Source organism: Cupressus sempervirens, chromosome 5 (genome assembly GCF_028749045.1).
Source record: "Cupressus sempervirens isolate cs-2001-9-10 chromosome 5, ASM2874904v1, whole genome shotgun sequence".
NCBI classification, from domain to species: Eukaryota; Viridiplantae; Streptophyta; class Pinopsida; order Cupressales; family Cupressaceae; genus Cupressus; species Cupressus sempervirens.
In genome coordinates, this window is record NC_143122.1 from 629658620 (window position 1) to 629673776 (window position 15157).

The 15157-nt window shown below is 32.9% G+C and overlaps 1 protein-coding gene across 1 annotated transcript; it reads right to left on the minus strand.

The window, feature by feature from the left end:
• Positions 1-6631: 6631 nt before the first annotated feature.
• On the minus strand, positions 6632-14609 carry LOC149557476 (MADS-box transcription factor 23-like). Its single transcript, XM_089832131.1, has 7 exons — positions 14338-14609; positions 13383-13449; positions 13182-13243; positions 12986-13085; positions 12847-12888; positions 7250-7291; positions 6632-7119 (listed from the first exon to the last, which is right to left on the minus strand). Exons 1-7 carry the CDS (start codon positions 14517-14519, stop codon positions 6964-6966), a joined length of 651 nt encoding a protein of 216 aa, XP_089688257.1. The 5' UTR covers positions 14520-14609; the 3' UTR covers positions 6632-6963.
• Between the last annotated feature and the right edge of the window lie 548 nt (positions 14610-15157).

Sequence of the window (15157 nt, forward strand, 5' to 3'; positions counted from 1 at the left end):
AGGACCTTTGGATCTTTCACCTTGGGAATTAGTACAATGAAGGTTTTGTTGAGGCATATAAGAAGCTTCCTGATTCTAAAAAAATCACGGGCCACCCAAATGAGCTCCAACTTGATAACTTCCCAGAAGTGCTGAAAGAATGCCGATAGAAACCCATCCAGTCCTGGGGATTTGTAAGCTTTCATAGAGAACATAGCTCTCTAGACTTCCTCCTCCATCACCATTTGCATTAACTCTTCATTACCTTTAGTTGATATCATAGAGGGCATCGAATCAATCAATCATTGCCTATCCTTCTCTCTAAAGTCTCTTTGTTCTTCGAGGTAAGAGTTTTTGAAGTAAGCCATCCCCCAGCTCCCTATCTCCTCAGGCTTACATAACTTCGAACTAGTATCATCTTTGATGTTATCAATTGTATTTCTCTGTTTATGAATTGAGGTAGATCTATGAAAAAATGCAGTATTCTTGTCACCCACTTTGAGCCATAACACCCTAGATCTCTGCTTCTAGTAAGTCTCCTCCCTTATCATTGTTTCCTTCCACACTTTTCTGTATTTTTCCTCCTCCTAAATAATGTTATCCGTGGGTATACCTTCCACCATAGCTTTCTGGATCTCAACTAACTTCCCTTCCAGCTCAACCTTAGTCTTGAAGATATCGCCAAAATATTTTTTTCTTCTAGGGTTGCACATTTTGACTTACATTCTCTAGCTTAATAGAGAGTCTATACATTGTTGTTTCTTCAATTCTAATCCCCGACCACTCAGCCACCCTAGAGCTGAAGTCAGGATCAAATTTCCATTTTATTTCATATCTAAAAGGTTTTGGGCCCCGTAGAGGAACTTCCTTCTAGCTAAAAAGAATAGGGGTGTGGTTCGAGACCGTCCTAGGTAATCTCATAATAGAGGAGGAAGTTAATTGTTCCCATCTAGCCAGGACCAAAAGTTTATCTAGTTTGACTTGAATGAGGTCAACACCCTTCCTATTATTCGACCATGTGAACTTCACTCCACGCATCTCCATATCCAATAAATCATTGTTATCTATAAAATCAGCTAGGTCTTTCATACTCTCATTAAAATCTACCAAACCTCCAATTTTCTCTGAAGGGTATAGAGGGGAGTTAAAATCTCCCATACAAAAGGTGTTCTTATTTTGCAAGAGAAAAATAGACAACTCCTCCCATAAGTTGTGCCTTCCACTTCTGGCATTAGGTGCATACACATTAACAATATTCCAAGTCTTGTCTCCTTTCTTATGTTTAGCTATAAGATATAACTTAGAACTATAAATTAAACTTCCATTACCAACATCTAGGTTCTAGACGGTAGCCACTCCTCCTGACACACCTTCCACTTCACTATAGCAAAAATTCACTCCTAGCTAGACATAATTTGCTATATTCTTCAAATTAGTCATCGTCATCTTAATTATCCATTGAGCTATGAATTTTAAAGAGAGAAAAAATGCAAGGTTATTTTTGGAGATAGTCCTTTAGGATTTTGATTTTTCCTTCGTAACATAACAACTTACCTTTCTATTATACAAGTTTCTTCTAAAATATTTCAAAGAGACTATAGTGATAATAAGAAAAATTAAATTTCATAGAAAGGGATAAACTTAAGTAAGAGTTAGGTAAGAAAACATTATTAAAACCCATGAAATATCTTAAATTGAAGGAATTCACTTAAGTTAAATAAATGGATTTTAATTTTGTGATAGTTTATTTGTTGTTTTGAAATATTAGCACATTTCTAAAGAATTTCTTCCATTTCTTAGCTTTAGACAAATAAGTTTCTCCAAATAGAATGGTATCATTATCAAATTTGTAGTGGGTGTAATGTTGGTGTTGGGAAGTAGATTTTATCTTTTTAACTTAATTAAAATTTTTTAAAGTCTTTTATTGTTTCCTAGCACTTCAACCACAATACTAAATAGAAATGAGTCACCTTGTTCAATCATTTTCCTATAGAGAAGATACCTTTAAGAGAACCGTTTTTAGGAACTTTACACATAATGGGGTTGACATACATAATTATTTTTTAAGAATAAAACACATACTTATTGAAGCCAAAATAAGGAAAACTTAGTTTACTCTATCACAAGCCTTAGAAATGTCCATTTTGAGAATCATATCTTATCTTTACTAAACCTCTATAGAGTGAATGATCCCATGATTGATAATAATAACATTGAAACTAATTTTCCCTTCCACAAATGTATTCTAGTTTTGAGAGATTATCTTTTTACAATATTTTTGATTCTATTAACCATCACTTTGAAGAAATTTTTATATAAGATATTATAAAGGATGGCATTTCTAGATTCAACCACTTTAGCTATCAAAGAAATAAAGATATATTTAATTCCTTAAACAATCTCCTTATTCTAAAAATAAATATGGCGAGGCAATTCAGATGTCTATGTACCAACAGTATCCCAATAGAGTTGGAAAAGGCTAGATGGAATCCATAAACCCTTGGTGCTTTTAATGTTCGGAAAGAGAAAATAGCCTCTTTGACTTCTTGAAAACTGATTTGTTTAATGAGGTTTCTATTTTCTTCCTTAGTAAACAAATGGAGAGTACTATCAAGCATATAAAAAATATAAGAGACAAAAATATGCCCATTTCTATAAGAGTTTCTCTCATTTTATGAAAATATATGATCATACAAAAATGATCTCTCTTCTTTGCATATATTTTTATCCCATTCTCTTCTTTCTATTCTAAAATATAGAGTTCAATACTAGCCTTTTTTCCTCTTTTAAATACACTTATAAAGGAAATTTAGTTCTATCACTTCACTTTATATTTAATCATTTTAATTTTTTTTCTATTTTGACCCATAGGTGAACATGTGTAATCATTTTAAGTTTTTTACTATTTTTAACCATAGGTGAACGTGTGCAATGAGCATTCCACCAATATCAACCAAACTTCTAAAACCAAGGAGAGCGATCCAAATCTCAAATTCTAAAGGGTAGGGTCCTTTTTCTTTTCTTTTATTCCAAACAAATACAATGTCATGATGTTTGAACCAATTATAAACTAGGAGAAAAGTGAGAATGCAACAAGATTTGACTAATTAGAGGATAGAAAAAAATTGTCGAATTTGAGTTAAACAATATTTTTCCCTTGTCTTTTAATTGAGCAAGTGGAGATATAATCATAGATTTTATTATCAATCACAAAAATTAGAAAGATTCACAATGCCTTAAATAAAGTCCTCCATGCCACTATATTTCTATGAGGGTACAATATGGAATTAAGGTCACACCCCATCATCCATCTTAAAACCCTATTTTCTTGAATAGTAGTAGCAAGGAAGTTCCAAAAATTTTCTTGGGAGATCTAACATTAGGAGCATAAACATTAGACCAATTCCAAGATATAAAAGAGCTTATAGACTTGAAGTTAGTAATCAAGATACATATTGAAGAAAGATATGAGGTACTAGCAATCTTAGGATTATATATGGTTTCCAGCCCACTTGAAGCACCTTCTACATCACTACATTATCATTCTTGATAGTAGACCATATATGGTTTACTATATTATTAAACACTTCCTTCTTCATTTTGGCTTCTTGCCTTCATGTGTCGTTTAGTGTCACTATTTATGCCTCTTAAGATCAAAGGTAGGATCTTCATCATTAAATTAGTTATTCTACACATCCCATCCTTGGGTTGCATTCCCACTCTTTATAAGAGTGACAAACTCATTTCTCTTTGTTTTTACCATTATAGAAGTCATCAACCATCCTTTATTTCTTGATTGCTACATCCTTTTCTATGGATTCCTTAATTTTATGATGGTCTTTCTTGCTTAAAATCACATCCAACATAGATTTAAATTTTTGATTTCAATGGGAAAAGCTAGTAGAGTTCAAAAGGAGAAGAAAAATAAGTTAGAAGAAGAATTAGTGATGATGAGAAAGAAAATGCAAGATTATTGCGTGAAAAAGATATTTTGCAAACGGAATTGGACAAAGCAAGAAATGAAATGGGAGAAGAAAAGTCTAGATTATGAAATGAAATTAGTATCCATATAGAGGCAATTTAAGAGATAGAGGATAGGCTAAAATTTGTGGAAGAAGTACATAATTGGTAGGTGAAGGAAACATGTAAGCTTAGAGAGAAAAATAAAGAATTAGAAGAAAAGTTAAATTTATTTTATGATGCTCAGAAAAAGAACAAAGTTTTAGAAAAAAAAATATGAAGAAATTGGAAGAGAAAAATAGTATGTTATAGAAGGAATTGTCTACTTTGAGACAAGAAAAAGAATGTTTGAATGTGTAACCATTTGTATATGATGAAACAAATGATTTGAGTGATTATGGGATTGAGAAATGTGATTTTGCTAAAGTTGTTTGCAAAAAGGAGTGTAATGATCAACATGAAAATTGTATTGATAGAACTTCTAGCTATTATGATGACAATGTTGGTTTGAAGATTATGGAAAGAATGGGTTTCAAAGGTAAAGGTTTAGGAAATGATGAATAAGAATTAATGAATCTGATTGAAACTACAATCAGGACAAAATATATAGGTCTTGGATATGATGTAGGCAATGGAAAGATAAGTAAAGGTTCAAGAGAAGCAATTGAAAGCATAAAGATTGTGCAATTTCACACTGGAACATGAAAATAGCTTTATGCATCATGGAGAAGAAAGGATTTGGAATTTGTATGATGTAATGTAAAAAGGCATAATAGATGTTTCTAGATTATTAGGTTTAGGTTTAGGTTGTGTCGACTGAAATATTTTCCAGAAGTTTGAGTCAACTGTAGTATTTTCCAGAACTATGTAGATATTTTGTCTTGTCGGCTAATGCTAGATTTTTCAGTAATATTGTACACTTCCTATAAAAAGACACTATATATTCATTTGAAATCACAGTGAATTAATAAAATATATTTTTATTGTGCCGCAGCACATTGTGTTTGGTATTTTATTATTATTTTCCTATGCCTTTGCCCATCCATCATTTATATAGAATTGCTGTATGTACCAACTCAAGAAAAATATTTGGCTAATTCATAGAGCTAGAGGCCTTAATGTCATCAATATTTGAATCCATACTTAATCAGAAGGACTTCTTCATATTACTCACTAATCCCTCCTTAATCAGAAGGATTTCTTCATATTACTCACATGGGGGACAGGGATTATTTCTTGTGTTGATTCCCACACTTCTAGAACCTACAACATGACCGAGGTGTTGATATGTCTTGTAGGTCTATTAGAAAGTAGTGAAATTCTCATATTCCAGAAGTTGTTCACACGAACCATGCTTATATTGTAAAGTAATGAGGAAGGAATCACTGTATTAACCATCATATTCGCAAAGGTTTTCACAAAATGAAGTTGAGATCTTTGTTGTGTAATTCCGTCCGCTACTAACAGAGATCCAACAGACTCTTCTATACCTCAAAACACCTCAAAGTAGCATAACTCAAGGGTAACCAGTGAGGCAAAGCCATGTGGGAGCCAAAGCACCAAAATCATTCTGGGCATTGAATCCCAAATTACATTCACAAAGGGAAAGGATATTTCTGTGTTACTCCCATTCATGCACTAAAACATAAAATCCTGGTAAGAACATAGAGGAAATCTTCTTTGTTCACTAAACAAAAAATAAATAAGCTATTAGAATCCCATTGAACTTTACACTTCCTTTTAGAATCCCATTGAACTTTACACTTCCTTTTAACTTCCATTGGGAAGAAAGCCACAGCATTGGTTAACAAAAGATCTAAAGGAAGGAAACTTATTCAGTAAAGAGAGCTCATCTTAATCTAAGTGACAAGGTTGGAGTTCCAGTTGGTCGATTATAAAATTAAATAAAATTCAGTAATTAGAAAAAAAATGCACATTAAACTGAACTTATATATATTTATCTATTTTTAAATACAAGTAATGTACTCACAAAATTGTCAAAATTATTTGACATTACTAAATAATTTAAACTAAATAACTTAATATTATCTTAATAATAATATAATCTTATTATAAACAACAATAACAATAACAATAATATAATCTTATTATTATAATACAATTTTATGATGAACCAGGAAGCATGATCTGAGAGATTGACGTTGGTAAATGTCAACAGTCAAGTACAGAAGAGAAATGTATACATTTGGTACCAGTTTTGCAAGATATAGATTTCCAAACAGTCAAGTAATTTCTCTAATATTTCGTGTAAGGAAATGAAAGCCAGGAAACAGTAAATCCAATGACTACATTTTTACAATTAAATTCTGCAGAAGTCTCCAGTAAAAGCAAAGGACAAAAAGTCTGGCTTAACATATGCTGAAGAAACTATATTTCCAAGGCTAATGCTTGTTTCCAATTTCACGTATTAAAGGCAGACTATGTCCATGTCTTCACATTTAAAGAGACAATGATAACTAAAATGCATGAATTTTAGGTTATCCAATTTTGTATTCTCATTTTCTTTTCAAGAGTATTAGCAATCACATACAGTGAACTTAAATCATTCTAAATTGAACAACGGCTGTTATTGTAGCCAAAACTTTTTTTTTCTCCCTAATCAGTATTTAGGTTTAATAGGTCATGTAGTCTGGTAAGAAATGTTGATGAGAAAAAAGTTAAACAATCAAAATTAGAAAGTGAAAAGGTAAGATAATTTTCTTGTTCGTAACTAACATATTAAAAATAATACAGATTCAGCATCTAACAGCTCAATATTTTGAAGATTAAACTTTACTTGGCTGATTTTAGGTTTTTCACCAACATAAAGCTCAATGCGGTTAAAGATAACCTGACTTTAGGTTTTCAATCACATACTTTTCCAGACAATCTATTTACGGTATGAAAATGTATAGTTTTTTTTGGTCCACGGAGCAACATCTTCGTACATGCAGGTAAATAACTTACAAATCTACGGAAGAAGAGAAATCTAGGGTTAGGGTTAGGGTTAGGATTAGGACTTCACTACACACTGCCTTGCAGGTTTGGCTGGCTTGGCTGGACACGAAATCCAGGTGGAGGAGTTTGTACACCAGAGTTATCAATGTGGAATTCTTCAGGAATAGTTTGTCCACCAGAGTTATCAGTGCGGTATTCTTCAGAAATTTCAGGATTTGAAAGCTACAAGAGGAAACAAGTTAATATCAGTGTGATATTAAGTCCACCAATTTTGGTAATTTTGCAGAAGATATATTGACTGTAAAAATCCAAACGTTGTGACCAAATGAATGATTTCATAGCTAATACGTACCCATTCCCTGAGAATAGTGCACTTCTGCTGCAATCCAATTACCTGTACATGACCAAAATCAATGTAAACGGTTTTAGGGTTTTACTAAAATTGGATGAAGGTTCAGTATGAATAATTTTATTTGATTAGATTTTTTAATAATATTTTCTTTGGGATCAGATAAGAGGGCAAAGTCAAAATTATTTATTATGTGTTTTGATTAATTATTATTACTTACATATTTAACTCAGGTAGATTGGAACTCAAAATAGGAGAGGCTCACAAATTACACGCTGTGTCCTGGGCTCTTGCCTGGTTTCTTAATATTTATTAAGATCAATGATTATACCTATTTCATAATTCAAAGATAAAAATAAACTTCTTTCTTTTTTTCCTTTTCTTATAATCAATAATATTCCTCTGTGTTGTTTCTGAATTGAATTGTGTATGTTTATTTATATGAGATATTTGAAATTGTACTCTAATTATTTATCATTAGGATGTTCCAATAGCTCAATAATTTGACATAATTAAATTCGAGAACACTACAAATACTGATTATATCTTGTAAATGACTGAGTATGAATAGCTTTGGATTTTACTATGGTCTCCAATCCATGAAACTAGAAACTGCACATAAAATATTTCATTTTCCAAAGGCATTCTTATGCTTAAATTTAATTTTTATCCATATTATTTATTAAATAATTGAAAAATTAAAATTTATTTTATTTTATAATGTATTGATAATATAGTAAAATCTGAAATAATGATGTTAGTTGGTAGTAAGAATTTATTCAGAAATCTATGTATAGTGTTCATGAACTGTGGGAAATCATGCTATTAATAGATAAAATTTATTTTTTTTACCAGATTTTTATAATCAATAATATGAAACCTAAGTTTGATCAGTTTTTAAAAATGAATAATATTATTTTGTGTGATTTTTGATTTTAAATGTATATGTTTATTTGTATCAAATATTCAGGATCACATTCTATGATCTATTATTAAGATATTAGAAAATTTAAGATCATAAAGTATGATCTAAAAGTTGATAAATTATATATATGTAATTAAATTATAAAAATGTTCAATACTATCCATATATCTAGATTTTATTATGATCCAGAATTCACTAACATTCTAATGATGGATAGCCTTTTGAGGGAGTCAAAAGGAGAAATATTGGTTGCCTACTCTATTAATGTCAACCTTCACGTTCAAACTATCTTCGTGGCGGAATTACTTGCCCTATATCATGGGCTAATTTTGCTGATTGAGCAGAAATTTGAAAAAAGGTGATCATTGAGGGAGACGCCGATGAAAGCTTGGTGGAACCATAAGGATGTCATAAGCATGATTAGGCACTTGCTAGGAAATGTTGATGAGGTGTTATTTTGCCACATCTGTTCAAAAGGCAATCATGTTATGAAGAGGGATTCAAAATTTGGGAAGACATATTATCTATCTGTGGGGAAGCCTATGATGTGATCTCTCAAGATTGCAGTGAAATCTTGCATTAATGATAATGTCATTATTTTCTTTATGTTGTTTCTTTCTCACGACCTTTTGTTGAGTTGGGTTTATTAGCTCACTTATGAAACTAAAAAGGTGGTATTTATTGTGAAAATTCTTATTACAGTCACTGATTATTAATCTCCTATCTTAAATGATTATTAAACTGCTCAATTAATATTGAAAAATAACACAACTACACCTTCACCAATAATATACAAAAATAAATTAACAACATAGTGAACACAATATTTTCAGACAAATTGTCCCTAGAAAAACCCCAACTTCACCAATAAATACAAACAACACAATGAACACAATATTTTTAGACAAATTGTCCCTAGAAAAACCCCTAAGGGAAAACCAGTTCTACACATGAGAAATTATATTAACTTCAACAAATCAAGAGATACAAAATTCTTTGCCTCTCACTAGAAGAACTCCAACAACCTCCTAACTTCTCCCACTGATATTCATCCACTGTTATCCCCAAAGCTATCACTGTGCCCTTACTAACACTTGAAAACTCATTTGCCAACATTGCAAATGCTTCTACAAGCTTGTTTTCCAAATGCCCCCCTAGCCCCTTTTTATAATACTCTTATTGGAAAACCAACGGACTAGATTGATTCTCAATCGAGGTCGAGATTAAAAAAAACTTAACAATGCTAACCAAGTTGGTTTGTAGTTGCTTTTGAGAGTGGTCTATTAGTTAACAAATATTTGTCCCAACTTTAACCAATTTGTTAGTAAAACAATTACTTGCTAAATAATAGCTTATGGATGAATAGCTGTCCAAGCTACCTAAAATAACATTTGTTTCTTTCCACCCTATCTTTTTGGAGAGTAGTTGAAGTGTGTAAGTGTTGTAGGAAGTTGTATAGTAAGAGGAAGATCATGGAGGTTGATCCATTTCAAGTTGAGCTTGATGAATGAGGGGAAATATTGGAATGATAAGTAGCTATGGGAAACCCTTGAGTAGGGTAGGATTACAAAACTTATCATGAGAATGAAGGGTTACAACCTAGACCTCTCACAAAATATTATGGAATCGTGGGATGTAGGTAGTTGTGTGTCTTTTGTTCTAATGTTTGAGTCTACAATTTCTTTGCTGAGTATCTAAGGTGTGAAAAATACTATAGAATATGAAGATGTCTTTTAAGGAGGCTTTGGAGCATTTTTTGGACCCCTAGGAGAAAATTGCTAGAATTCATTTTGGGTTTAACAAAGAAGCTATGAAAGAGAGACAGGACACAGGGAAAGAGAAGGAACTAGAGGAGTTAGAGGAGGAGGGGAGAGGGGGAAGGAGGAGGTCGAGGAGGTTAGCTAAGTCTAATGCTAAGAGGAAATTAAAAGAGGGGGCCTTGCAAGAGGAGGAGATGGATTTTGAAGACACGGGTCATCCCAAACGGAGGATGAAAGAGAAGGCATCAAATTTTAGGGAGGCGAGAATGGTGGAGGAGGAGGAAGAGGAGGTCTTGAACTCTTCTTAGTTTGGCTTGGGTGAGGGGTTGAAGGAGAGAAAGGAGGTGACACATGTTTCGGCAACCATTGGGTTGGCGTGTGTGGACTTAATGAGGAACTAGTTCCTTGATATGGTGGATAGAGTGCCCTCCCCCATAACAATTTCCTCCCTTGTTAAGGGTTTTTCCAAGGATAATGCTAACCCCCCAGTTGTCTAGGAAGTTACTATGATGCAGGTAGATGGTTTTCCTGGTGACATGCAGGAGGTAAATGTGGAGATCACAACAAAGGATGGCAGTGAGGTGTGGGAAATAATTCATGCATTGAAGGATAAAATGCGCTTACTGACAAAGTTCATTGTCAAAGTGACACATGTAGTTGCCACCACACTGAACCTACTTAAGGACATAGAGGGAGACTTGCCAAAGCAGGATACAAAAATGCTATTTGACTTCCTTGCGAAAGACTAGGAAAACATCCTCCTAGGAAGGAAGGAGGCTAAGGAGCCTTAATTGTTCTCTCTTTTTTGTTTTTATGTTGTTAATCTGCTGGTTGTTGAACTTGAAGGGGTTTAAGGTTGTCATGCCTTTGGTTATATATTTCTCCAGCTTTACTAGTTTTAATACAGATAGTAAGTATGTTAGGCCTGCTAATACTCTTTTAATTATGGTTCTGAACCTTGTTATTATTTTATTAAGTGGTAGAGGGTAGTTTTGGTTGATGGTTATTTGTTGGTTATTGACCAATTTGATTGTTTATGGGCCAACCCCTAGTTTTGGTTGCTTTTAATTCAAAAACAAAGAAGCTATGAAAGAGTTGTGGCAGAGCATGGTGAAAGTGCTCATTCAGTTCATCACTTGTGAAGTCAGGTATAAATAGTTCCACTCCTCTTATGGTTAATCATTTTTGAAAGAACAATTTCTTTTTCTTTCTATTCAAGATTTATTCCTTGCTTTCCCTTTGTGTCCAAAAATGCAATGTGAAGGGTTCTCTTACCAAAAATCAAGGGTTTATGTTTATACTTAATGAGTTACCTAGCAATCTATTCCCTTAGACTTCCCGTCACTTTATGGTTGAGTTAAATATTGAGGTTTTCGCTATCATTTATTCCTTGTTTAAGCAAGCCCACACCTCTTTGATTGTTAAGATTATTCCCCCTACAAAGATAAAAACAAGAAAGATGATCTCCCAGAGAATCAAGAATAAATTGCTGAAGTTTTAGAGGACTTTGTAAAGGGTTCTTCCTCTTCCATAGAGACTGAATGGACCTTGGATAACCCTTCCCAGCATCCAAGTATTTTACTCCCCTTTCTTTGAGCTCCACTATGTACCCTCCTTCAATCATTGATTTAAGCTATTAAGGTGGCCTTCATGTGTCTCAAGAACACTCATAGGGCCCTTTTCCTAGAATGAATGCCAGCTCTATAGATTTTGGAACCCTCGCCTTATATTTGACGGAGCTGGGCTTATATTAATTTCCCATAGGAAAATTAACAAATAGGAAGACATTGCTGAGATAGAGCATAAATTTATTGACTAGAGTTTGGGTGGCAAGGATTAAGTGTGGTGGGAAGTGGGCGAAGACCTAGAAGATAAATTGCTCAATTGAGAATGACTCAAGGAGCAAGTGGTGAAATTTTAGAATAGAGTTCCCTGGAAGGAAGAAAAAAAATGAAATGTTGAAGTTTCTAATAGCCATGAAAAAGATGAGGACCATTTGGGACCAAATTAATAATTTGGTTTCCCACAACAATTATGTTCATGCAAAAATGGAGGCCTAAATAGGAAATCTTAAGCTTTAGCTTGTAGAAAGATCAGCAAAGGGAAAGTGCAAGGAGGAGACTTCTAGAAAAGATGAAGGATGAGTGAGACAATGTATATCCACCCCCAAGTTCTCCTTCATGGATGAGTTCAAGCATCTACAAAAGTAGTGGGCTGGTCTTCCCATCTTTTTCCTTGCCTTGGTGTGTGTTGGGTCCTAGGTGTTTGGTTTCTAATGGTACTAGGTTTTGGTGGTTGGCGGTGTTTGTTAGTTAGGTGTGGGTGGTGTGGTGTTCGGTAGTTGGTGCTCATTGGTTCAGCTGGCTCGTTGGTACTCATTTGTGACTTTTTTGGGTTGTAATTTGGTGTTTTTTTAGCCTTTTTGACAATGAGTAGGCTTTTATTTTGGTTTCCTAGCTTGTATGTACTTCATAGTTGTTGTTTTAAGTTTTAGCTGGTTGGTTTTGGTTCTGTTATCTATGTGTCTTTGGACTTGATGTTATTTCTGTTGTGAGGGTTCTCACCCATTCCTACTTTACTTAATCAGAACATTCTAATGATGAAGCATAAACTAAGAAATATATTGACAAGTAATTATATTTTCTAAAACACTCACTATGCGTGTATATATATATATATATATATATATATATATATATATAATTTATGTCATATCAATTTATAAATTAAAATTAATTTTATTTTCTAACACCATTTCATCTTCATGATATTATAATAAAATCTAAAACAATGATATTAATTAATTGTAACAATCTAATGAGAAATCTATGTAAACTTCTCATGAACTATCGAAAATCATGTTAATAGATGAAAACTATTTTATAAAGAAATTAAAATGCTTGTATTGACGTTACCTTGCTTTCTGTCTTTCGGCGTTCATACTTTAAGACTTCAGTCTGTTTTGAAACATCAAGCAAACGGAGAAAAATGATCAGAATACATGAATTTTTATACCATGTAATATGTATTAAAGTTTATAGAAATTAGTTTTACCTTTCTTTCTCGAACTTTCTTTGCTGCGAGTACAAGACTTCCTTCAAGAAAGTCCAGTTGGTTTGGTGCCAATGTCCCCACATCTTCACCCGTCACACAACTACACAGAAATATTATTAGAATTAGCTACAATGATTCTTACAACTTACATCTTTTATTTTCCATACAAAGTTTGAATTTCTATATACAATAGTACCTCAATTCTTTTTGTAGCTCTTCATTTTCTCTCTTCAGATTTCTGAATTGAGACAACATTTTCTGCTTGTGACAGGAAAAGAAACACACCAAAAATATCAAAGAAATCATTAAAAACCAGAATGATTTATAATGATCTAAGAAATCAGAAAGCTGTATACAGTGTTTAGTTGTAAAAAAAACTAGTTAAGGGGATGCCCACCTCATATTCATTGTTCCAAGCTCGTCCTCCAGAGACATTCCTATATCTCTCCAAAAGCCTTTTCATGCTATTGCATTATATATTTCAATTTAGAACATTGCAAAATAGATCTTTATTTTTAAAGATATTATGTTTTTGAACTATTCCATGAGAATACAATTTTCCAAGAAGCTTTTTCTCTCTATCATTTCCTCCGTCTTTCATTGTATGTAAATACAGAGAGAATTGATACCCATTGAGTGTAAAAAAGTAAACTTAAGATAAAGATTGGTTTTAGGCTTGAGGCAGACCTTATTTTAACAAATAGTTTTACTATTATGGCAATATAAATAGATCTATATGGAATTCCTGCATTAGGTTTTTCCAAATTTGTGTGAAATAACATTTTGATCTTTTATATAAATGTATGTTCTTTTGTATAATATCTTATACTCTTCCTTAAACGTAACTATAAACACGTTGACACCCATTCTGATGAGAGAAGCGAAAACCTCCATAACAATCGCTTTTAAGGTAAGATTGACCTTCATATCTTAGAGAAGAAAAACATCATTGGTAGATAGGTTTGTGCGAAAATGAGGCTTTGGAAATGAAACTTGTAAGAATTCTATGAAAATGGGACTAATAATATTAGATAATTTTGAAGCACCCCAATGATAAGGATTCCAAGTTCTATGTATTTAGCTTTGTTAGAGGAGAAGTTGTAAAAAACAATAATCCAATTCCAAACATGTAGATCGTGAGCCTGAAAATGTACAAAATCATCTAACCCATTATACCATTGTCTTGAAATATTATCAAAAAAATTCAAAAAATAGTATATTAAAACTCTTGCAATCAAAATTGTTAGATGATAATATGTATACAATTTTACAAGTTTAATCAGTCAACAAATACTATATAAAGAGAAAAAACCCATGAATTAAATTTGTTATTCACAAATCAATCAACCAACCTTGAGCTAGCAAAATCAAAGAGTCTTCCAGTGCTATTGAAGACAATAACACCAACATCTGCTGCACATAAAATTGATATCTCCTTTGCTTTCTTGAACAGCCCTGATCTTCTCTTGGAGAATGTTACCTGCCTGTTTGTGGTATTTTCAATCTTCTTTATCTCAATCTTGCCCCTCCCCATTGTTCCTCTTCACTCCCTTCACTCTGTGGCTTCAAAATAAAACAAGTTGCAGAGAAGATTAGGTTAACATGAAAAAATACTGTTGATGATGGGAAATACCAAGTCACAAACAAATCTGTTATTGTGAGGTAAAGATTTCTACAATTAAAATGCAGTGCTGACAAGGTTTAAAGACTGAAAATGGTATGCCAACTGTGGGCAGACAGAAAACTCCAAGTAGAGATCGAACTGAATGCGTACACTTGTCAATAGATACGGGCTTGGACCACGCTGCACGGAAAAGGCTTTGGGACCACGGTGCATTGATGTTACAGTTCAGAAAAAAGGTCATTCGTTTGTTAGGGCAATTGAAGTCTTCGACATAGACATAGGTTATTTTGTACGTCAAATCTGATTCTTATTCATTAACCATTGGAGAAGGAGAGATGTTACTCGTGTGGTCAAAGTAAAACATTATGAGAGATGATAAGCCCCAAGGGAGTGTAATTATTAATAATTATATCTTTAGCGTTTTTATATATTTTATTATTCTTCATCTATTAATAATTTTTTATTTTATTTGAGGTCTTTCTATATATGTATCTATTATAAATATTTAACTCTCTCATTATGATGGATCATTGAGTATTGATGGGGTG

Bases quoted from the DNA above. Each gene is read 5' to 3' on its own strand.
- LOC149557476 (XM_089832131.1), bottom strand. From the start codon at position 14,519: ATGGGGAGGGGCAAGATTGAGATAAAGAAGATTGAAAATACCACAAAC. The intron at 12,889-12,985 runs GTAAAACTAATT...GTTTCAAAACAG, and splicing joins AGAAAGTTCGAGAAAGAAAG to ACTGAAGTCTTAAAGTATGA. The intron at 7,292-12,846 runs GTAACGTCAATA...GGTCATGTACAG, and splicing joins GCCGAAAGACAGAAAGCAAG to GTAATTGGATTGCAGCAGAA.